General features: G+C 34.5%; 2 protein-coding genes across 2 annotated transcripts in view; both read left to right on the top strand.

Moving 5' to 3' along the window:
• The window catches only part of LOC107697151 (solute carrier family 35 member F1-like), a 96117-nt gene extending 89815 nt beyond the window's left edge, over positions 1–6302 (top strand). Inside the window, exon 8 of the mRNA XM_016497811.1 lies at positions 5478–6302. Coding sequence (XP_016353297.1) covers positions 5478–5702 — 225 coding nt within the window. The 3' untranslated portion in view covers positions 5703–6302. The remainder of the gene's footprint in view (positions 1–5477) is intronic.
• Positions 6303–8048: 1746 nt separating this feature from the next.
• LOC107697146 (uncharacterized) lies at positions 8049–17774 on the top strand. Its single transcript, XM_016497804.1, has 8 exons — positions 8049–8322; positions 9638–9923; positions 9999–10121; positions 10965–11222; positions 11960–12051; positions 12855–13036; positions 15833–16002; positions 17161–17774. The coding sequence occupies exons 1-8, from the start codon at positions 8083–8085 to the stop codon at positions 17331–17333; spliced, it is 1524 nt and encodes a 507-aa protein (XP_016353290.1). The 5' UTR covers positions 8049–8082; the 3' UTR covers positions 17334–17774.
• The last annotated feature ends 1072 nt before the right edge of the window (positions 17775–18846 follow it).

Here is an 18846-nt window from a genome sequence, read left to right as displayed (position 1 = left end):
GCCCTTTCACAGCAAAATAAACTTTTTTCTTTATTGAATAGTAAAAAAAAAAGCCCTCTTTGTTCACTTTCGCTGGTTCATTGTTTCTACACTGGTGACTCTTTTCAACTAACTTTTTTATTTAAACCAAACAAGGCTGTAATCATGTCTAGAACATGGGAGGGACCAATTGTTTTGAGGAAAATATAAAGACCAGAGAGCTATGGTATTTATTTAAAGAAACTAAATAAATAAAGGATTTAAATGGATTTAGGGGAATAAATTAAAGAAAAAAGAACAGTAAAAAAACAAGAATAAGAATTTTTGTAAAGCAATCAATCTGAACTGCAAATAATATTTTTTATTTTAAAATATGCACTCATTCAATTTCAGTTGTATTGTTGAAAACGCAAAACCGAAAAATGCTATTGTCGTCATAATCAATTATAAATTACATGAATCATGTAAATGGCAGATCTACTTTCCATTCAAAACCGTGGAATTTGACAAAAAAAATTCGAATAGTTTGCATCACTGGATCGTTGTTGGTCGTTTATGTCGGGGAACACTACGTTTCTTATACAGTCGAGCCGACGAACGCAACTTTCACCACACAAGCTCTTTACTTTCAGTTTTCATTCTTACATTCAGCATTAACAGCAATCCAAAAGGGGACTGTTCAACTGAACTGTATAGCCTACATGCATTTTAGATGCTCATATATGCTCTTGCCCCGTCCATGCACGTTATTGAATGAGCAGGGTTTTTAGAACATTAAAATTGCTCAGGTAATTTAAGTGGTAGGCTATATGACACATATTCATGTAGCCTATTAAACTCCCCGTAACTCGCAAACTTCCCGTGATATTTAGCGCGCAAATATTTCTGCCCGTTTTCGCTCGTTGTCAGCCTCTGCTTTTCTGCAACAGACTGAAGCCTCGTGAATTCAGCTCGCCTCGCATTCAGCTAATAAAAGAAAAATGCTGCAATTTTCTGGTGTTATTTTATTATTGTTGGGGCAGACTCCAGCTATATCTTAAACTTCTTAAAATACAGTCCACTTCAGATTGATTTTAATCACTGCATGAAAAAAATAACGCAATCTTTATCCAATTCTGATTGGGTGGGCAAGACTATCATTTGGGTGGGCTTAGCCCACCCCTGCCCATGCCTGGAGCCGGCCCCGTACTGAAATGATGCAATTAACATTAATTTAACAACATTCGATGTAAGATTAAACCCTAATGTACACAACTGATAAGAAAAAAACTAAGAAACATGTTATTTCAACAAAAAAACATAAAATATGAAGTGTCATGCATGGAATTCTGGGAGTGTCAATTTACGGTTTGTCACTGTAAATTATACAATGACTTTTTCTTTTTCACTTCCAAAAACCATATTTTTAACAGTATTTTACTGTAACATTACATTAAATGTAATTACATTTATTCACCAAATATAGTATGGAAACTTACTGTTAACCAGTTAACAGGTTTTTACTGTAGCATTTTTACAGTCTTTTACTGTTAAAATCACAATAATTTTTTACAGTGTAGGTATGTGCGAGGCACGTATTGTTTCTTTACAAAGTGACCGGCGACTACTGGCCTGGAATGCAGTACAGCGTTTTTAGTCATTTTCATTGATCCTTTCTGTATATATATATATATATATATATATACAGTGGAGATCATCAGATTTCTTTCTTTCTTTGTTTCTTTCTTTCTTTAATTATTAACTGCATGTAGGCTGCATGTAATTAGAAGCACTTTGTTAATCACAGGCATGATTATAGATGGGCGGCACGTGGCTCAAAAATGGACCACGATCAAGCTGAGAGGCCATTGTTTATAGCACAGCTCTACTGCCTGAACTGATTGCTGTGATGCTCATCCACACCTCAGACCCTATGGATGAAAAACTATTGATGTGATTTGGAGATTGAGTGACGGCAAATAGAGTGAAGCTTTGGCATTTTAGTTTTCAAAATCGTGATTGTTGTTGCTATTTTCAAAGCGCTGACAAGGATATTGAGTCATTGCTTGACCATAAGGCACAGCAAAATATAGTGCTCAAAAATGGCATTCATTGTCAGTGGTGCAATTTTATTTTATATTGCATTCAAGGGTATAATTTAGGCACTTGTTTATTTAGAAATACCATAGCTGTTAAAGTTTATAAAGGTTTATTCTTTACAAAAAAAACTTTTATCAGTCCAGCAGCTTTCTAAGGTTCAAAAAGCATGGTTAAATTAAGATTTTAAGATTTCTGCATAGCCTACATGCATTTTAGATGCTTATATAGCCTATGCTCTTGCCCCGTCCATTCATGTTATTGAATGAGCGGGTTTTTTAGAACATTAAAATTGCTCAGGTAATTTAAGTGGTAGGCTATATGACACATATTCATGTAGCCTATTAAACTCCCCGTAACTCGCAAACTTCCCGTGATATTTAGCGCGCAAATATTTCTGCCCGTTTTCGCTCGTTGTCAGCCTCTGCTTTTCTGCAACAGACTGAAGCCTCGTGAATTCAGCTCGCCTCGCATTCAGCTAATAAAAGAAAAATGCTGCAATTTTCTGGTGTTTTGTTGGGGCTGTTGGGGCAGACTCCAGCTATATCTTAAACTTCTTAAAATACAGTCCACTTCAGATTGACTGCATGAAAAAATTACGCAATCTTTATCTAATTCTGATTGGGTGGGCAAGACTATCATTTGGGTGGGCTTAGCCCACCCCTGCCCATGCCTGGAGCCGGCCCCGTACTGAAATGATGCAATTAACATTAATTTAACAACATTCGATGTAAGATTAAACCCTAATGTACACAACTGATAAGAAAAAAACTAAGAAACATGTTATTTCAACAAAAAAACATAAAATATGAAGTGTCATGCATGGAATTCTGGGAGTGTCAATTTACGGTTTGTCACTGTAAATTATACAATTACTTTTTCTTTTTCACTTCCAAAAACCATATTTTTAACAGTATTTTACTGTAACATTACATTAAATGTAATTACATTTATTCACCAAATATAGTATGGAAACTTACTGTTAACCAGTTAACAGGTTTTTACTGTAGCATTTTTACAGTCTTTTACTGTTAAAATCACAATAATTTTTTACAGTGTAGGTATGTGCGAGGCACGTATTGTTTCTTTACAAAGTGACCGGCGACTACTGGCCTGGAATGCAGTACAGCGTTTTTAGTCATTTTCATTGATCCTTTCTGTATATATATATATATATATATATATACAGTGGAGATCATCAGATTTCTTTCTTTCTTTGTTTCTTTCTTTCTTTAATTATTAACTGCATGTAGGCTGCATGTAATTAGAAGCACTTTGTTAATCACAGGCATGATTATAGATGGGCGGCACGTGGCTCAAAAATGGACCACGATCAAGCTGAGAGGCCATTGTTTATAGCACAGCTCTACTGCCTGAACTGATTGCTGTGATGCTCATCCACACCTCAGACCCTATGGATGAAAAACTATTGATGTGATTTGGAGATTGAGTGACGGCAAATAGAGTGAAGCTTTGGCATTTTAGTTTTCAAAATCGTGATTGTTGTTGCTATTTTCAAAGCGCTGACAAGGATATTGAGTCATTGCTTGACCATAAGGCACAGCAAAATATAGTGCTCAAAAATGGCATTCATTGTCAGTGGTGCAATTTTATTTTATATTGCATTCAAGGGTATAATTTAGGCACTTGTTTATTTAGAAATACCATAGCTGTTAAAGTTTATAAAGGTTTATTCTTTACAAAAAAAACTTTTATCAGTCCAGCAGCTTTCTAAGGTTCAAAAAGCATGGTTAAATTAAGATTTTAAGATTTGGCTCCCTTTCAGTTGATGAGTGTGAATTTGCATCTTCCATCCTAAACCTGTCATTTGGCTTCATGCTGAAGACTTTGGGATAAATTACAGCATTCTGGGAAATTAAAGTGTTCTTCCATGACCCATTAAGTTAAGATAAGCATTCCCATGACATTAAATCACATTAATGCACATGTTTTGCCCTTTGGTCTTACAACATAAATTTTAAACCTTTATTAAATTATTACTGCCATCATAAATACAATAACAGACCTCCTTCCTTGAAGAGTAGACTCACACTGAGAGTGAATCATTTCTCTGGACGTGCTTTGCTCCATCTCTAACACAACTGCTGCTTTTGCTCATTAGTTCATTCTCGGTGGAATCTCTCCTGTTGGGCCTGCATGTCTGATTCCCTCATGTTCATTAAAGAAATATGACTCTAATGTGACATATTTATAGTTCCTCTTTTGAGCAAACAATGTCTGCAATGGCTGTCATTAGACCGTATGGAGAAGTGCATCTGCTCAAAAATGAATATTCTGTTATTATATACTCACCCCCATTTTGTTCCAATCTGTATGTTGTTATTTTGTCAATGGAACATGAAAGGAGTGTTTTTAATAACTCTTTTCCATACAGACACTTGTGACTGTGACTGTCAAGTTTTTTTTTCTTCTTCTTTCATGTTCCATAGAAAAAATAACAGCATGCAGATTTGGATTGATCTGATTGATTATTAATACATTTTGATTTGCAGTTTTAAATGAGTGTTCTATTTAGAATAAATCACAATTTAGAAGTCACTGTTCTATTTAAGAGTAGTAAATTATGATTTTAGAAATAATACATTATGATTTACAGTTTTAAATCAGTGTTCTGTAGTATTCAGTTATGATTTGAAGTTTTAAATTGGTGTTTTATTTAGAATTAATAAATTATGATATGAAGTTTTAAATTAGTGTTTTATTTAGAATGAATAAATGATGATTAAAAAATTTAAATCAGTGTTCTAGTTAAAATGAATAAATCACGATTTACCATTTTAAATGAGGGTTCTATTTAAAAGTAAAGTAAATTATGATTTGAAGTTTTAAATCAATGTTCTATTTAGAAGTAATAAATAATTCCCAGTTTAAATCAGTGCTCTACTTAGAATGAATCAGTTATGGTTTACAGTTTTAACTCACTGTTCTATTTAGAATTAGTAAATTATTATTTGAGGTTTTAAATCGGTGTTGTATTTAGAATTAATAAATCATGATTTACATTTTTAAATAAGTGTTCTATTTAGAATGAATAAATCTATTAATGATTATTATTTTATCAGTATTCCTAATCATTATTTAAATCAGTGTTCTATTCAATATTACAGTAAATTATGAAAAAAGTAAATAAAATAACGATTTACAGTATAAATCAGTGTTCTGTTTTGAATTAACAAATCATGGTTTACAGTTTTACAGTTTAAAGTCACTGTTCTAATTAAAAGTAGTAAATTATAATTTAAAGTTTTCAGTTTATGATTTAAAGTGTTCTGTTTAGAATTACTAGATCATGATTTGAAGTTCTAAATCACTGTTCTATTTAGAATGAATAAATCATTGAATTTTTAATCACTCGTTAGACACATTATATGAAGCTCATTATGTTGTTTGTCTGTGTTCAGTTTTCAGGGCTTTACCTGCTGTCCTTCTTCATCATCATCCTGGGGCTGGTCTTCTACTCCTCCTCCTCCACCTACGTGGCACAAGATCCTCGCGTTTATAAACAGTTCCGCAACGCGGGAAACGCTATCACAGACACGCCCACCGTGGGGCCCCTGGAACCTTCAGTGACCTATACGAGCCTGCGTCAGGAAATAGAGGAGGAGCCTCGCGTAAGAGTAGCCTGAAGGGGGCGTGGTCTCTTAAAACCAATCATCCACTGCCCAGCCCAGCAGTCTGTAGAAAAACGAATGATAATGATCACTGAATGATGTAATTAACCACGTAGCAAACAAGTACACTGTGATCACGAACTGTCAATAGGTAGCAGTGACTTCTGTATATCTGAAAGATCAGATCCATCATGTATAGAGATGATTTCACCTCATTGCCTCTTTCCCCACGGCAAATTAAGTGTTTAGAAGGATTCGTGCTGACTGTTTTGTCCAAATGCTCAATTGTGAATGTTTTATTTTCTTATACGATCACAAAGGGTTCATTGTATTTGATAGCTTGACATGGTTTGTTTCACTACAGTTTCATGATTATTGTACATTTTAAATGAGATCTATCTGACGACGTCTCTGGAAAACTGCATTCTGAGTTTCACAATGCTGATTTGAGCCAGTGCCTTGCCATGTAATATTATTGTGGGTTACATTAGCCAATGAGAAATCATGACTTAAAAACAGTGTCATCAGTACTGGACGTCATGTCATGATTGCGTATTGTATTATCTGCTCAAAATGATAAATATTTCCATTTGTCAGTCTGAAATACAAAAAGGGTATGATTTTATACCCTTCTTTAACTGTTATACCATATTCATTTTTTTATGTTGGTCATATTTTGTTTTAATTCTGCCAAGAAAAAGGGAACATGCATTTGTATTAAATATAAAAGTCTGTGTAATAGCAATTGATTGTAAACTTGTAAACTATTTTACTGCACTTGTCTTTGTTTTAAAAGCAGTTCAGTCTTATCATGAACTGATATTTGAAATTGTTTTTTTCATTCTTAAGTTGTCATTTAAATATCGGAAATTCTTAATGTGTCTGACTTGCTTAAAATAAAGTATATTTGTCTTAAACTCAAAAAAACACGAATGACCAAGACTGGGGAAAATGTATTTGACCTTGCAAAACATTACATATCAGATGAATTTTTAAAGGGATAGTTCACCCAAAAATGAAAATTCTGTCATCATACTCTCATGTAATTCCAAACGCATATATGAACACACAAAACATTTTGAAAATGCTGGTATCCAATCAGTTGACGGTAGCCATTAACTTCAATGGACTCAGCATTAACTTCCATGCTGTGCACAACAGAAGAAAGAAACTCATACATGTTAGGAACAACTTGACAGTGATTAAAAGATGCTAATAAAAGCATAATTAATCCCTACAACAGACAAAAATACTATATTGACCCCATGGGGAACTTCAGGTGCAGGCAAGTGGCAAAAGTTGGGAGGTTGTATCAAAGCATAGCTCAGTAGCTTAGTACAGTGTTTCCCAAACTTTTTTTAGTTGCGGCACCCTTTGGAAATTTTAACAAACTTGTGGCACCCTACAAAATTAATTTTGGTTACAAAATCGGAATTTCGGTGCATCTCTAATTATTGGCGACATCAGAAATGGATATTATATAATATATGCTTTTTTGCTTTTTTTTTTTAAATATTAAAAAAAGATTTTTTACACGGCACCCCTGCTCTCGACAGGTGCCGCGTAAAAACATTGTGTTAAAAAAGAGAAAAGTTGGGAGGTTGTATCAAAGCATAGCTCAGTAGCTTAGTACAGTGTTTCCCAAACTTTTTTTAGTTGCGGCACCCTTTGGAAATTTTAACAAACTTGTGGCACCCTACAAAATTAATTTTGGTTACAAAATCGGAATTTCGGTGCATCTCTAATTATTGGCGACATCAGAAATGGATATTATATAATATATGCTTTTTTGCTTTTTTTTTTTAAATATTAAAAAAAGATTTTTTACACGGCACCCCTGCTCTCGACAGGTGCCGCGGCACCCCGGTTGGGAAACACTGGCTTAGTACATATAAGATACATAAATGTAGTTTCATTTGTCTGAGTACAAGGTTTTATTTTTTCAATTTTGCACCCTGTTTTGTCCCACTTCTCAAGAATGACTGAACAGCAACATCAAAAGTAAAATTCACCTCTAACACAGTGAATTCAAGATATTCAAGACAGAGCTTAGAATAAATTAGCATTAGAAACACACTGCAAATAAGAAATGCATTTTTGTCATGGCTGTTGGGAAATTAAGTGTTTAACTTATGAATATTTATTACGTAACGGTCCAAGAATGCCGATCCGATTGGCTTGGCGAATCAAACGCTTGCCGTATGAATGTTAATTAGTTTAAGCAGGTATGTTGCCAAGCAACGTCGGGCGTAACCTCATTTATATTTATAAACTACTAATATTCATGAGCAACTCCTTAGAGATTCACCACCCTATGACCTCTCTCAGGTGGTTTCTTCCTAACCTTTAACACCTGAGGGGCGGCTGCAAACAGGGCGGTGACACCGGCACAGGTATGGCAAACCTCAGCACGACCTGGGAGCAATTCTCATGCCTGACTGCCGCCACAGACGAGGAGCCCCATTTGAATACAGCAGATAGCGACAACACAACGGGTTTATTGCGTTTAAGTGATGAAGTTCTCCTGGATATTCTAAAGAACTTGGACCCTGTGTCGCTGCTGAGGCTCGGCAGCACGTGCAGCTTATTGTTCCGAGTTTGTTCGTGCAACTCTCTGTGGACCACACACTTCCAGGTAATTTGCGTGGAAAGTAGATTTTTGATTTGTCACAGTGAGTCGAACCTATTAAATTCTTTTATTCACTCTATGCATAGTGCATATCTAAGCGAGTCGGTGGTGAATAGTGAACATTGTGTTATAGGTGAATGTTGAATCATGCATCCAGCCGACTCGGAACCGAGTCAAACGCTGGGCATGACACCGAGCATGTTATAGAGAAAATAAGGGTTATTTTATATGTGTTTAGTTATGTGAACAAAAATGACTCCAATGTAGTTGAATGATCTGTCAGATAATCCATATTTAAGAGCGAGATGCCTGATTCGTTCATAGAACGATTCGAGTCGTTAATCGCCGCTCCGAGACTCGTTCAAGACACAAAACATATTTGGCACATTTGTAATGTACCTTCTATATATGATAGAAGTTATTGAATAACTTCTACGAATGATATTTTCTCTTGCTATAATCAATCTTTGAATGCATGGAAAGCTTAAGTGGACGAAAAACACAGTGCACTGTTTTGAATTGGAGTCATTCAGCTAAAAGATTCGAATATGATTCGAGTATTCGGTATGTTTTAAATGAATTTGAGTAAACGGTAAAGACGACTCGTTTTTTTTGCGTTATTGCCTTTTAATAATTGAATGCATGCATGTATGTATTTATTTATTTATTTAGTTAACACTTATTATTATTTTTTTTTTTTACAATAGTATTTTCCTGTGGGTTTTTAGTCTGCTTGCAATTTGAACGGTTCTCAAAGATTATCATTTTTGTCATACACCTGCAAAATTAATCGTGACTGGACACTAAAATCCACAATTAGCAAAATAGCAATCCAACAAATACTACTATTACATGTGTGTATATACACTGAACAAAATTATAAATGCAACTTTTGTTTTTACCCCCATTTTTCATGAGCTGAACTCAAAGATCTAAGACTTTTTCTATGTACACAAAAGGGCTATTTCTCTAAGATATTGTTCACAAATCTGTCTAAATTGTGAACAATATTTGAGAGAAATAGGCCTTTTGTGTACATAGAAAAAGTCTTAGATCTTTGAGTTCAGCTCATGAAAAATGGGGGCAAAAACAAAAGTTGCGTTTATAATTTTGTTCAGTGTATATGTATGTATGTATGTACCTAAGAATTGAAATAATTAAATCATTGTTTCATATCCATTACATTCATGAGGTTTGGGAGCTGTATTTATTTATTTATCTTGACCTGCAGGCTTGAAGTGATTTAATGTAATTAGTGGTCCTAGCAGACTATTCCAGTGGTCACTCGCATGCTAATTCTCTCCAAATTGTCTCTTCACAGGATTCGTTTGGGGTCAATCTGTCATATACCCATGCCCGGTGTCCTGTAACAGTCAAAACCGCCTTCCGCTTAGTTTTTATGTGGAGATCCCTCTTCAGAAACGTCCACTGTAACCGTGTGTTTCAGGAGAAGCTCTTTGTGGAGATCCCGCTTGCGCCGCACAAGTACTGGATGCAGTGGCTCGTGTTGGAGGAAAGCGTTCCCTTGCCTTCAGTTAGGCTTCACTGCAGCGATGTGGAGAAACTATGGGGAATCACTGCAGATTTGTTCCAGGACAAACTCCAAGGTGGTCATACTTTCAGCTGTCACATGGGCTTTCCATGTTTAAGTTTAGCCTAACATGCGTTATTCTGTTTCCCAGAGAAAACTGAAGATTGTGACACCCTTAAGTTTGAATGGAGGGAGCTGTATCATCTTGCATTGAAGCATCATGGTAGTGTCTCACTGGTCTTCCAGCATGTTCTCAGCCAGCACCAAAACAGTGGTGAGAGATCTGCATCCCATTTCGTGAAACTTGTCTGCTTGCTTGGTCTTTAGGAAGCTTAATGGCCAAATAAAAAGTGATAACCAATGTTGTGACTATTGTGATTTAATATTGCCAAAAGAATATAATATATTATGCAATATATCGCCTTACTTTAATCCTCTGTAAGTGCTGGAGTGAATCCAGTCAGCTGCAATTTGTTCTCTGGCACTTTTGCATTGCATTTAGACTCTGAAAAATGGCAAACAAGTTCATGGTTGGCTCACACCAACTGTACTGTATTGTCTTCTAAAAAAAAAAAAAAAGGACATGAGGGTGTCTGGGTGCTTTCGTTGGTCTGGTTGACCTTTTTTGTTTTTGCTGTGTACATTTCCTTTCCCCTTCTAAAAGTAATGTGATTTCTGAAGAAAGATGTAGTAGTCCAATTTATTGCACTGGTGAGTCACTTCAAACTGCTGTGATGGACCCTTGATGGGAAAGTTGGGGTATGACCCACAGTTTTTGAGTGATGTGTCTGGAGAAGTACTGTGACTCATAGTTCACCCTCACCTGGCATTTCCTGTTTCTTTTAATACTCTAGTATATGAAAGGTCCATGTTCTATAGCCTAGCTGTTAGCTTTGAACAGGATGTAGTGCATCCTGGTCAGTGATGATCTAAAGGTCTTTCAAACTTCTACCAGAAGTTTGAGTTCCTTCTGAAAGGTGTAATTGTGCAGATTTATTTATGAATGCATATCCATATCCATTTATTGCAGCGTTTCTTCCATATGAGATGTTTCTGCCTATTAGCTTTCGATCTATAGTTTTGTTGCTATTGACAACCATTTTATTGGTGATTTTAGAGCACACAGAGCTGGAGTCCATGTACCATCAATATGTCCAGTGCAGGTTCCAGTGGCTCTTCACATATTGGTTGTTTCGCCAGCCGGCTCCGTACAACAAGCAGCTGCGATCTATTTTCCTGCAGTGGAAGAAGCACAGCAAGAGGAAGGTGGCCACCTGGGGTGAAACCCTGTGTGATGTGAGGTACCTGGCCTCCCTGCACCCCATAACCAAAGACTACTGGAGAGGCCGATTGGCCCGGGGAGATGAGAGCCTCGGTAAGTTTTGGTTAAATAATTTAAAGATGATGATGATGATGATGATAAGCTTTATTTAATGGCACACATTTGTAATAATAATAGCTTTAATGGTATGTTATTTATTATTATTATTAACAATATATGCTATTAAATGACTCAGTACTATTATTATTTATGGCTTTATTTAATAGCTGTTTTTTCATTTTTTATTTTAAATTATCGGTTTTATTTTTAATATAATGCATTTTAATATTATTTAGCATTATTATTATTATTATTATTATTATTGTTTGTTTATTAGCATTATTTAATAACGTGTTTGAATGTTGTTATTTTAGCGGTTTTATTTTTAATAGCATGTATTATTTTTGTTTTGTCTTATTCTTATTCTTAATTTAGCTGTTGTAATTGCATGTGTTTATTATTGTTTTTTAAATCAAGGAAACTATTAGCCTATTTTTTTGTTAAGCTGCTTTTTTCCCCCCTACATTTGTTACTGGCATTTGCAAAATCTATTACAGGTCAGCCTCTGCTGGAGAATTGGCTTGATCTGCAAACCAGTGAAGAGTCAAACAAAACCTGCTGTATTTGATTGTGTTTTGTGTTCTTTGCTGGTCTTGTGTGGTGCTCTCTCTTGAGGAACTATGCCTGTACTAGTCCTTTGGCAGGAAAACCGTCTGTAGATCAAATGCTTCTGCTCCAGTCTCTTGGAGTATCATCTCATGTTCTGACTCTACTTTGTTTCTTTCCATCAGGGATTCAGACTGTCGGAAACTACTTCTCTATGTGCAGGTCTCTCATGGCCTGGATCTTGGGCCGCGACTGGGGCAGACTGAAGCGAAGAAAGGTACATTTATGGAATACATGCAGGATGCCTGAAAATATTTGTCTAATTTATAATTTAATTTTTTCTTTGACATGAAGTCCTCTCTCCCGGGTGTGCAATGTGATGTTTGAATAAATTTGACATGCTGTCTTTCCAGGGACTAACTTTTCTTCACAAGATTGTTCCCTGTTCTGTTCTAACTAATATCTCTTGTCCCCATCTAAAAAAAAAAAAAACCCAAATAAATTCCTCCGAGGACGTGATCTTAAATATTCCAGCAGTGCTCATGTTCTGCATTTCATTAGCCAGGGAAAATGATTTCACAGGTCACGGACGTGAGCAGACGCTCCTATCTAATGGCTGCCTAAATGAATTATAGACGTACCGGTGCATGTCCCAGTCAATTACATCACATGTCTGAGCATACAAACTCTCCTGCCATTATACGCTGTTTTACAACACGTGACCATCCAAGGACACAAAGGACCAGAGGGACATTAAATGTGCATTTTTTTCTTTCAACAAAAGTTAATGTAATCCGTTTTGTTTCATGGTTTTCATGTATGTGCTTCGCATAACCTGCATGCTTGATATTAGCATTTATTGTTTTACTTCAACTAGGATATCAGGATTTTTTTCGATTATTTGAAATGCTAATTGGACAGCGCTTTGTGTGGCGATTTTACTTAATTTGTATTTGAATTTTTTTCAATATGAATTTTTATTAATATGCAAATTCGGTCCTGTTCCCTTATGCATGGCGTTTTTCAGGAGCAAGGTCAGGTAGAATATTGTTTGCTGATGGAGTGATGTGTCACTGGCAGGTTTATGAAGACACACTGGAGGGTGTGTATCTTCTGCTGAGACGGGAGATGCAGGAGACGCTCATCGAGCACGAGTGCTTCTGGCAGGTGGCCAAAGTCCAGATGACCCGTGTCTGTACGCTGGAGGAGACGGCTGCAAATTATGTCAACTGGAAAATGATTGAGACGCTCCCCTACTACAAGTCAGTCCTGCTTGAGTCTGTTCCATTACTGTCTGTTTCATTTTCTCATTATCTCCCAAGAATACAGAATAACTAATGTACTGAATTAAATTAAACATTTATTTTAGATTTTATGAAATAAAAAAAACTTTTTAAATATTTAAAATGAATATTGTTTGTATTTATATGCATGTGAGCTTAATTTAATTTGTATTTAAATACAAAGAAAATAAATGTTTAAATAAAAAAATAAAAACTTACATTTAATACATTTATATTTAATACAAATAAATTTTAAATATTAAAGTTAAATCTAAACCTTTTATCTAAAATAATAAAAGCCTTACATTAAACTGAATTATGTATTTAAATACAAACTATAATGTTAAATACTTAGTTTTTTTTATTAATCTAAAATAATGTTGGCTTAATTTAAGATTTGTTTTATATATTTTAGATTAATAAAAAATGTAGCAATAAGTATTTTAACAATTTTTAATAAATTAAAAAACATCTAAGTTTTTTTATTTTTTATTTTAGATAAATAAAAAAAATCGAACTTTTAATATTGAATGTATTTAGTTTGTATTTAAATGCATAAAAATAATCCTAAATTGAGCTAATGTTTAATAATAAATAAAAAAATATTTTATTTAAATAAATAAGCTAACTTCATTTTTATTTATTTAAAAATGTATTTAGCTTAATTTTATTTAAATAAAGCTAACTTTAAATAATTATATTTCTATTTAAATAAGCTATTTTACAAAACGAACTTAAATTAAGCAGCCTAATTTTATGCCGTGCTAATATTGATGGTGATCTAGTCTTCAGCACATTGTGCACAAAGCAACTGTTTTGTAAAGCTTTTTTAAAACATGATGAATCCGAACTGATGCAACATTTTGCTTAAATGAGGCTCTGTCACGATTAGTGACACTTATTTGCTGGTACACGGGAGCTTTGCTTTTAGCGTTTCCCATCGATCACTATTTTCAGGCTGTAAAATATTACTCGGGTTGCTGTCGTTTCCATTAAAAACTAGCGGTGAAAGCGTTGAACTTTAGCAGTGGTTGGCTTTCAGACTGGGTTTTGAAGCCTGGAGAGTGCGCTGGGTGGAGATACAAGCACCGCTGGCAGCTTCAAACAAATAGCCTGCAGTAACTCACGCCTGAGATCTGCAGCCAGTCGACGATATCTTTGAAGTGTATGGCGACTGATCTCAAAGAGCATGGACTGAACTCCACGCTAAAGTCTGCCTGATCCCACAGCGTCAGAGAACAGTAGTGTGAAAAGTTAAGTGGGATGTTCCTTGAGGCCGATCGTCTTGCGTAAGCAGATGTGTGAGTGACTGAAGTGGTAAAGTGCTCACTTGAAGAAATGGTTGTTTTTATGATGCTTCTAACTGGACAATTAAACATGTTCATGCTATGGCACTTTAAAATCTTTTTTTTTTTTTAATTTGTATTTTATTTTTTTTTTTATTTCCATGCTATGGTACTGTATATTTTATTTTAATAAAAATGTCTCTTCATGTTGTGGCCCTTATACATTTTAATATTTTTTTAAGGGCCATAGCATGACTAAAATGAAATGCAAACATTAATAAAATAATGTTTGTTTGCATTTTATTTGAATACTTTCATACTGTGGCCCTTAAAAAATAAAATGTTTAAGGGCCACAGCATGAAAAGTGAAATGATGCAAACATAAACAAAACATTTTTTTTTTAAAATTAATGTTAGCATTTAATTTTTATGCTATGCCACTTAAATTAAAATATATAACAAATTTAAAAATGCCATGGCATGGATAATTTTTTATTTTTATTTTTTTGTTTGTCTTCTTGCAAATATAATTATTAATGTTTGTTTTTATTCTAATGATATGGAACTTGAAAGCGTGCCATAGCATTGATGATGATGATGATGATGATGATAGTAAAAGCAACTTGTAAAAGTAAATGAACCCTCAAGGAACATCCCACTTAACTTTTCACAGTACTGTTCTCTGACAGTAGTGTATTGGTAAAAGTATTGGTCATGAAATCTTGCTTAGAAATGGGTGTTTGTGTTCCACAATCGTCAGTTTTTTTTTTTTTTTTTTTTTTCCGTTTCATTATTTATATTTTATTTTCATTGGCATAATAATAATGATGATTATTATTAGTTTCAGAGTTTTATACAAATTGAATTTATTCATGTTTGCATTTTTCATTTGAATTATATGGCACTTTAATGCGTGTGTGTATATATTCACTAAATAAAATTATATATAAATATATTTATATATAATATATTTAGAATAAGTTAGTGTGTGTGTGTTAATTTGAGAGATTTGTGCAAATAAAATGGTTGTAGTTATGTAGTTTAGCCCTGCTATCTGATCTCTGTCTAATTGGTCATTATCATTACCATCAGTCCTGCTTGGCTGGTTTTAAGTTTAGCTAAAAATCCACAATAGAGGAGCTGTAGTGTCTGAGTGTGTTTGCATGTTAGCTGCACACAAATTGAGTTTTAAGTGTTTTTTTTTCCTCCAGGGTGTTTTGTTTGAAGCTGTAACAGTCATTATACAGGAGCAAATCTCGAGAGACTGTGAAGATGAATGCCTCGTTGTTCAGAAGTGCTTGAAAAATGACTTTTCCCGCAAAAGCTATTACATTGTTTCTGGTTTTTAATTCTCATTGTGGCTTATTAATAAGGGTTGTCTTATTTCCCAAGCTAATGAAAATAACAAATATTAGACTTGCCTTGCCGTGTGTAGCCGCTTTGATAATGGTTTTCCAGCTCATGCATGTAATGTTTTTGTCTTTTTAAGGCTGTATCTGGTGTCTGGTAAGTCATTGTACCTGGATCATGTGCAAGGTTTCTTGCGTAGAAAGAGGCTGATCCGGGATTGGATTTACCTGGAGGAGAACAGCTGGGCGAGACAGTTGCTGCCTGAATCGCTCTACACACTGCTGGAATTTGACACCAAGATCTCTCAAGGTGGGTTCAGCTAACATGATGAGGAGCCTGAATCGATCTAATGACTGCAGAACAACTGTACATAATCTCATATTGTGATTAATCGTCCATATTCAATTTGTAAGCTTTGCCGATGCTTGTGTAGTCTTCTGAGACCCTCAGGTCTGGTCTTTTGCTGCATTTAGTGTATTTCTGCTCTTATTAGATCATCTCATTAACTCATGTTTCATGTAGATGCTTGTTTTAATACTTAGCCAAATTTTGACCAATTTGTGATTGACTACTGCAATGTAATGAAAGGAAATAAGACTTTCACAATTTTTAAAATTGCTCAATTGTTTAAAAAAATATTATGTTGTTAATATATAAAATGAAATAATAACATTTCTTAATATACATTTATAAAAAAAAACATTAAGACTAAATTTAAGTTCCATACAAAAAAAAAAAAAACTCCAAACATTAATAATTAACAATAATTTAGAAATGCCATAGCATGGAAAAAGTTTTTCTTTTTAATACTGTTTGCATTTTATTTTCATGCTGTGGCATTTTAAGATTTACGTGCAGTAGTATGAAAATAAAAATGCAAACTTTAATAAAATAAAAATATTTTTATTGTAATGTGTAAAAAAAGAAAAAAGAGAGAGATGTAAAAGAGAGAGATACTTAGATTGAAAGTCTTAAATATTTTAATTACTTTATATATTTTAAAGGGGTCATATGATGTTGCTAAAAAGAACATTATTTTGTGTATTTGGTGTAATGAAATGTTTATGCTGTTTAAGGTTCAAAAAACACATTATTTTCCACATACTGTACATTATTGTTTCTCCTCTATGCCCCGCCTTTCTGAAACGCGTAGATTTTTACAAAGCTCATCGTTCTGAAAAAGCGAGGTGTGCTCTGATTGGCCGAATACCTCGAGCGTGAGATCCAAAGAGAAAGGAAAAATTGAAATCGCATCATATGACCCTTTTTAAATGTGTAAAATATGATTTGTTTATTTTAAAATCAGCAATTGTGTACATTTTTACTTTGAAACTGTATTGTGTATATCAGTGACCTTGCTGTCTACATATTGATTCTGAATTGGCCATTTAATAAATGAATAACTTAAGGTTTGTTTGTTTCCTGATGGCCACCAAACATTCATAACCTTGATGTGTGTTTGAACAGAGAGTTTACACGGGGGCTGTCTGACGGCCCAGCTCAGTCGACTCATGTGGCTGTACCTGAACTCTGGGCAGGAGCTGTATCTGGAGGCGCTGAAGGGAATGGTGCTGCAGTGCGCTCAGGCCTGTCTCAGCCATCTCAACGCTCTTCAGGCCTGTCAAGTGCCTGTGGCCTAGACCTCATCCACTCAGACAAACCTTTGGTGTTTTAACGGACTTCATATAACATGCCTATGATGTTTTTTACTGTATTTTTAAACTTTTTTTTTTCACAACTTTCACTTTTGGTGAAGTTGTTAGTCGTCAGGTTTTAGTGCACAAAATCATTCATTCTCAATTTATGTCCAAGTAAATGCAGTGCATATACATTGACAATTGTTTTTAATTTTGTATTGGATTTAGCAGGCCAAATGATCACTAGTTTCCTTGCGAGATGCTTTTATTGTAACTATCATGTGACTTTTTACTTGGATTAATCTTAGCATGGTAGACTGCAGGGTTGCTGACTTATTAAAGCACCTTTACACTCCACTTACATCTCATCATTTTTCCTTTAAATTTGGAAAAACACTGAAGTATAGATGAAACCCAGTGCAATTTTTTTTTTTTGTTGTTAAAGCGCTGCTGGAGAGGATGCATTTTATGTTTGCATAGTTTTGAAAAAAAGTATAAAAATAATTTGATGCATGGCAAAGCTAAATGAACTGCAGTAACTTGATGCCTTTTAATTTAAGCCTTGTTTCACACTTTATTCCAAAAAAATATTGATTTACTACCAGCATTTTTTTTCATACACGGTCAAAGACCCTGATATATGCTTTGACCATTTCATTTATAAAATTGAAAAAAAAAAATGCACTTAATATACAGTAGGTTTTCCACCAAAATTTGAGTTGCGCATTCGTTCCCTTGTAATAAAACATGTTAATCTAAATCTACACTACTATTACTAGCAAAAACACTAAACAAACCAATGTAGAAAAATACTTTATTTGACATTTGTACAAATGAAAAGCAGTTTACAAAATGGAAAAATAGTTAATACTTTTGAGACAAAAAAAACATTGTACATAAATAGACCTTTGGCATTTGTAAAATCTAGCTGGAAAATGAAAAGCTTAAGAATTCAAACCTACGGTTAAGCCAACCAGTGGCTTTCAGTGCGCAGTGAGTGGGTCATGTCCATGCACGTTACTTTTGTATTCATATATACACAAGTCAGCATGCTATCAGCGATCACACTGTACAGCACAAGGAAGAGCACCACATACAGTCTCTATCAGGTTATGAGCAGCTCTCTGCCTGAGAATAAATATGCATTGCTTGTGAATATGGCTTAGCTCGCCTGTACCTTTATGAAATAAACCATGTCTTTGCCAGTTATGGAAAATACCCTTCGATTTCATACTGTGGTTCTGCTGCATAGATTTGTAAAGGCACAGAATAATATTACATATCTGCAGAAATGCGTACTAAATGCTGGTTAATGGGAGGTTGCATACGTCTAATTAGTTACCTTAATCTATTCCCTTCTTTAAATAAAAGTTCATTCTAAACCTATGCACATGCACAAGATATTATGAGCACATAATGACAAAGCCTCCATTTTAAATTCAAAACATGCTTAATATACTTTAAATACAATGGGAGTACAGTCACAATAAATAAGCACTATATAGACACTTGTACT

Source organism: Sinocyclocheilus anshuiensis, unplaced genomic scaffold, assembly GCF_001515605.1.
Source record: "Sinocyclocheilus anshuiensis isolate Anshui unplaced genomic scaffold, SAMN03320099.WGS_v1.1 scaffold38, whole genome shotgun sequence".
NCBI lineage: Eukaryota > Metazoa > Chordata > Actinopteri > Cypriniformes > Cyprinidae > Sinocyclocheilus > Sinocyclocheilus anshuiensis.
Note: the sequence above shows the minus strand (reverse complement) of the source record. Positions and strands in the feature narration are given on the sequence as shown.

What these genes read in the sequence shown, in the direction of transcription:
- LOC107697146 (XM_016497804.1), top strand. Translation starts at nt 8,083, where the DNA reads ATGGCAAACCTCAGCACGACCTGGGAGCAATTCTCATGCCTGACTGCC. An exon ending in CCGGGGAGATGAGAGCCTCG is followed by an intron (nt 11,223 to 11,959) that starts GTAAGTTTTGGT and finishes TCTTTCCATCAG; the next exon opens with GGATTCAGACTGTCGGAAAC. An exon ending in GAGACGCTCCCCTACTACAA is followed by an intron (nt 13,037 to 15,832) that starts GTCAGTCCTGCT and finishes TGTCTTTTTAAG; the next exon opens with GCTGTATCTGGTGTCTGGTA.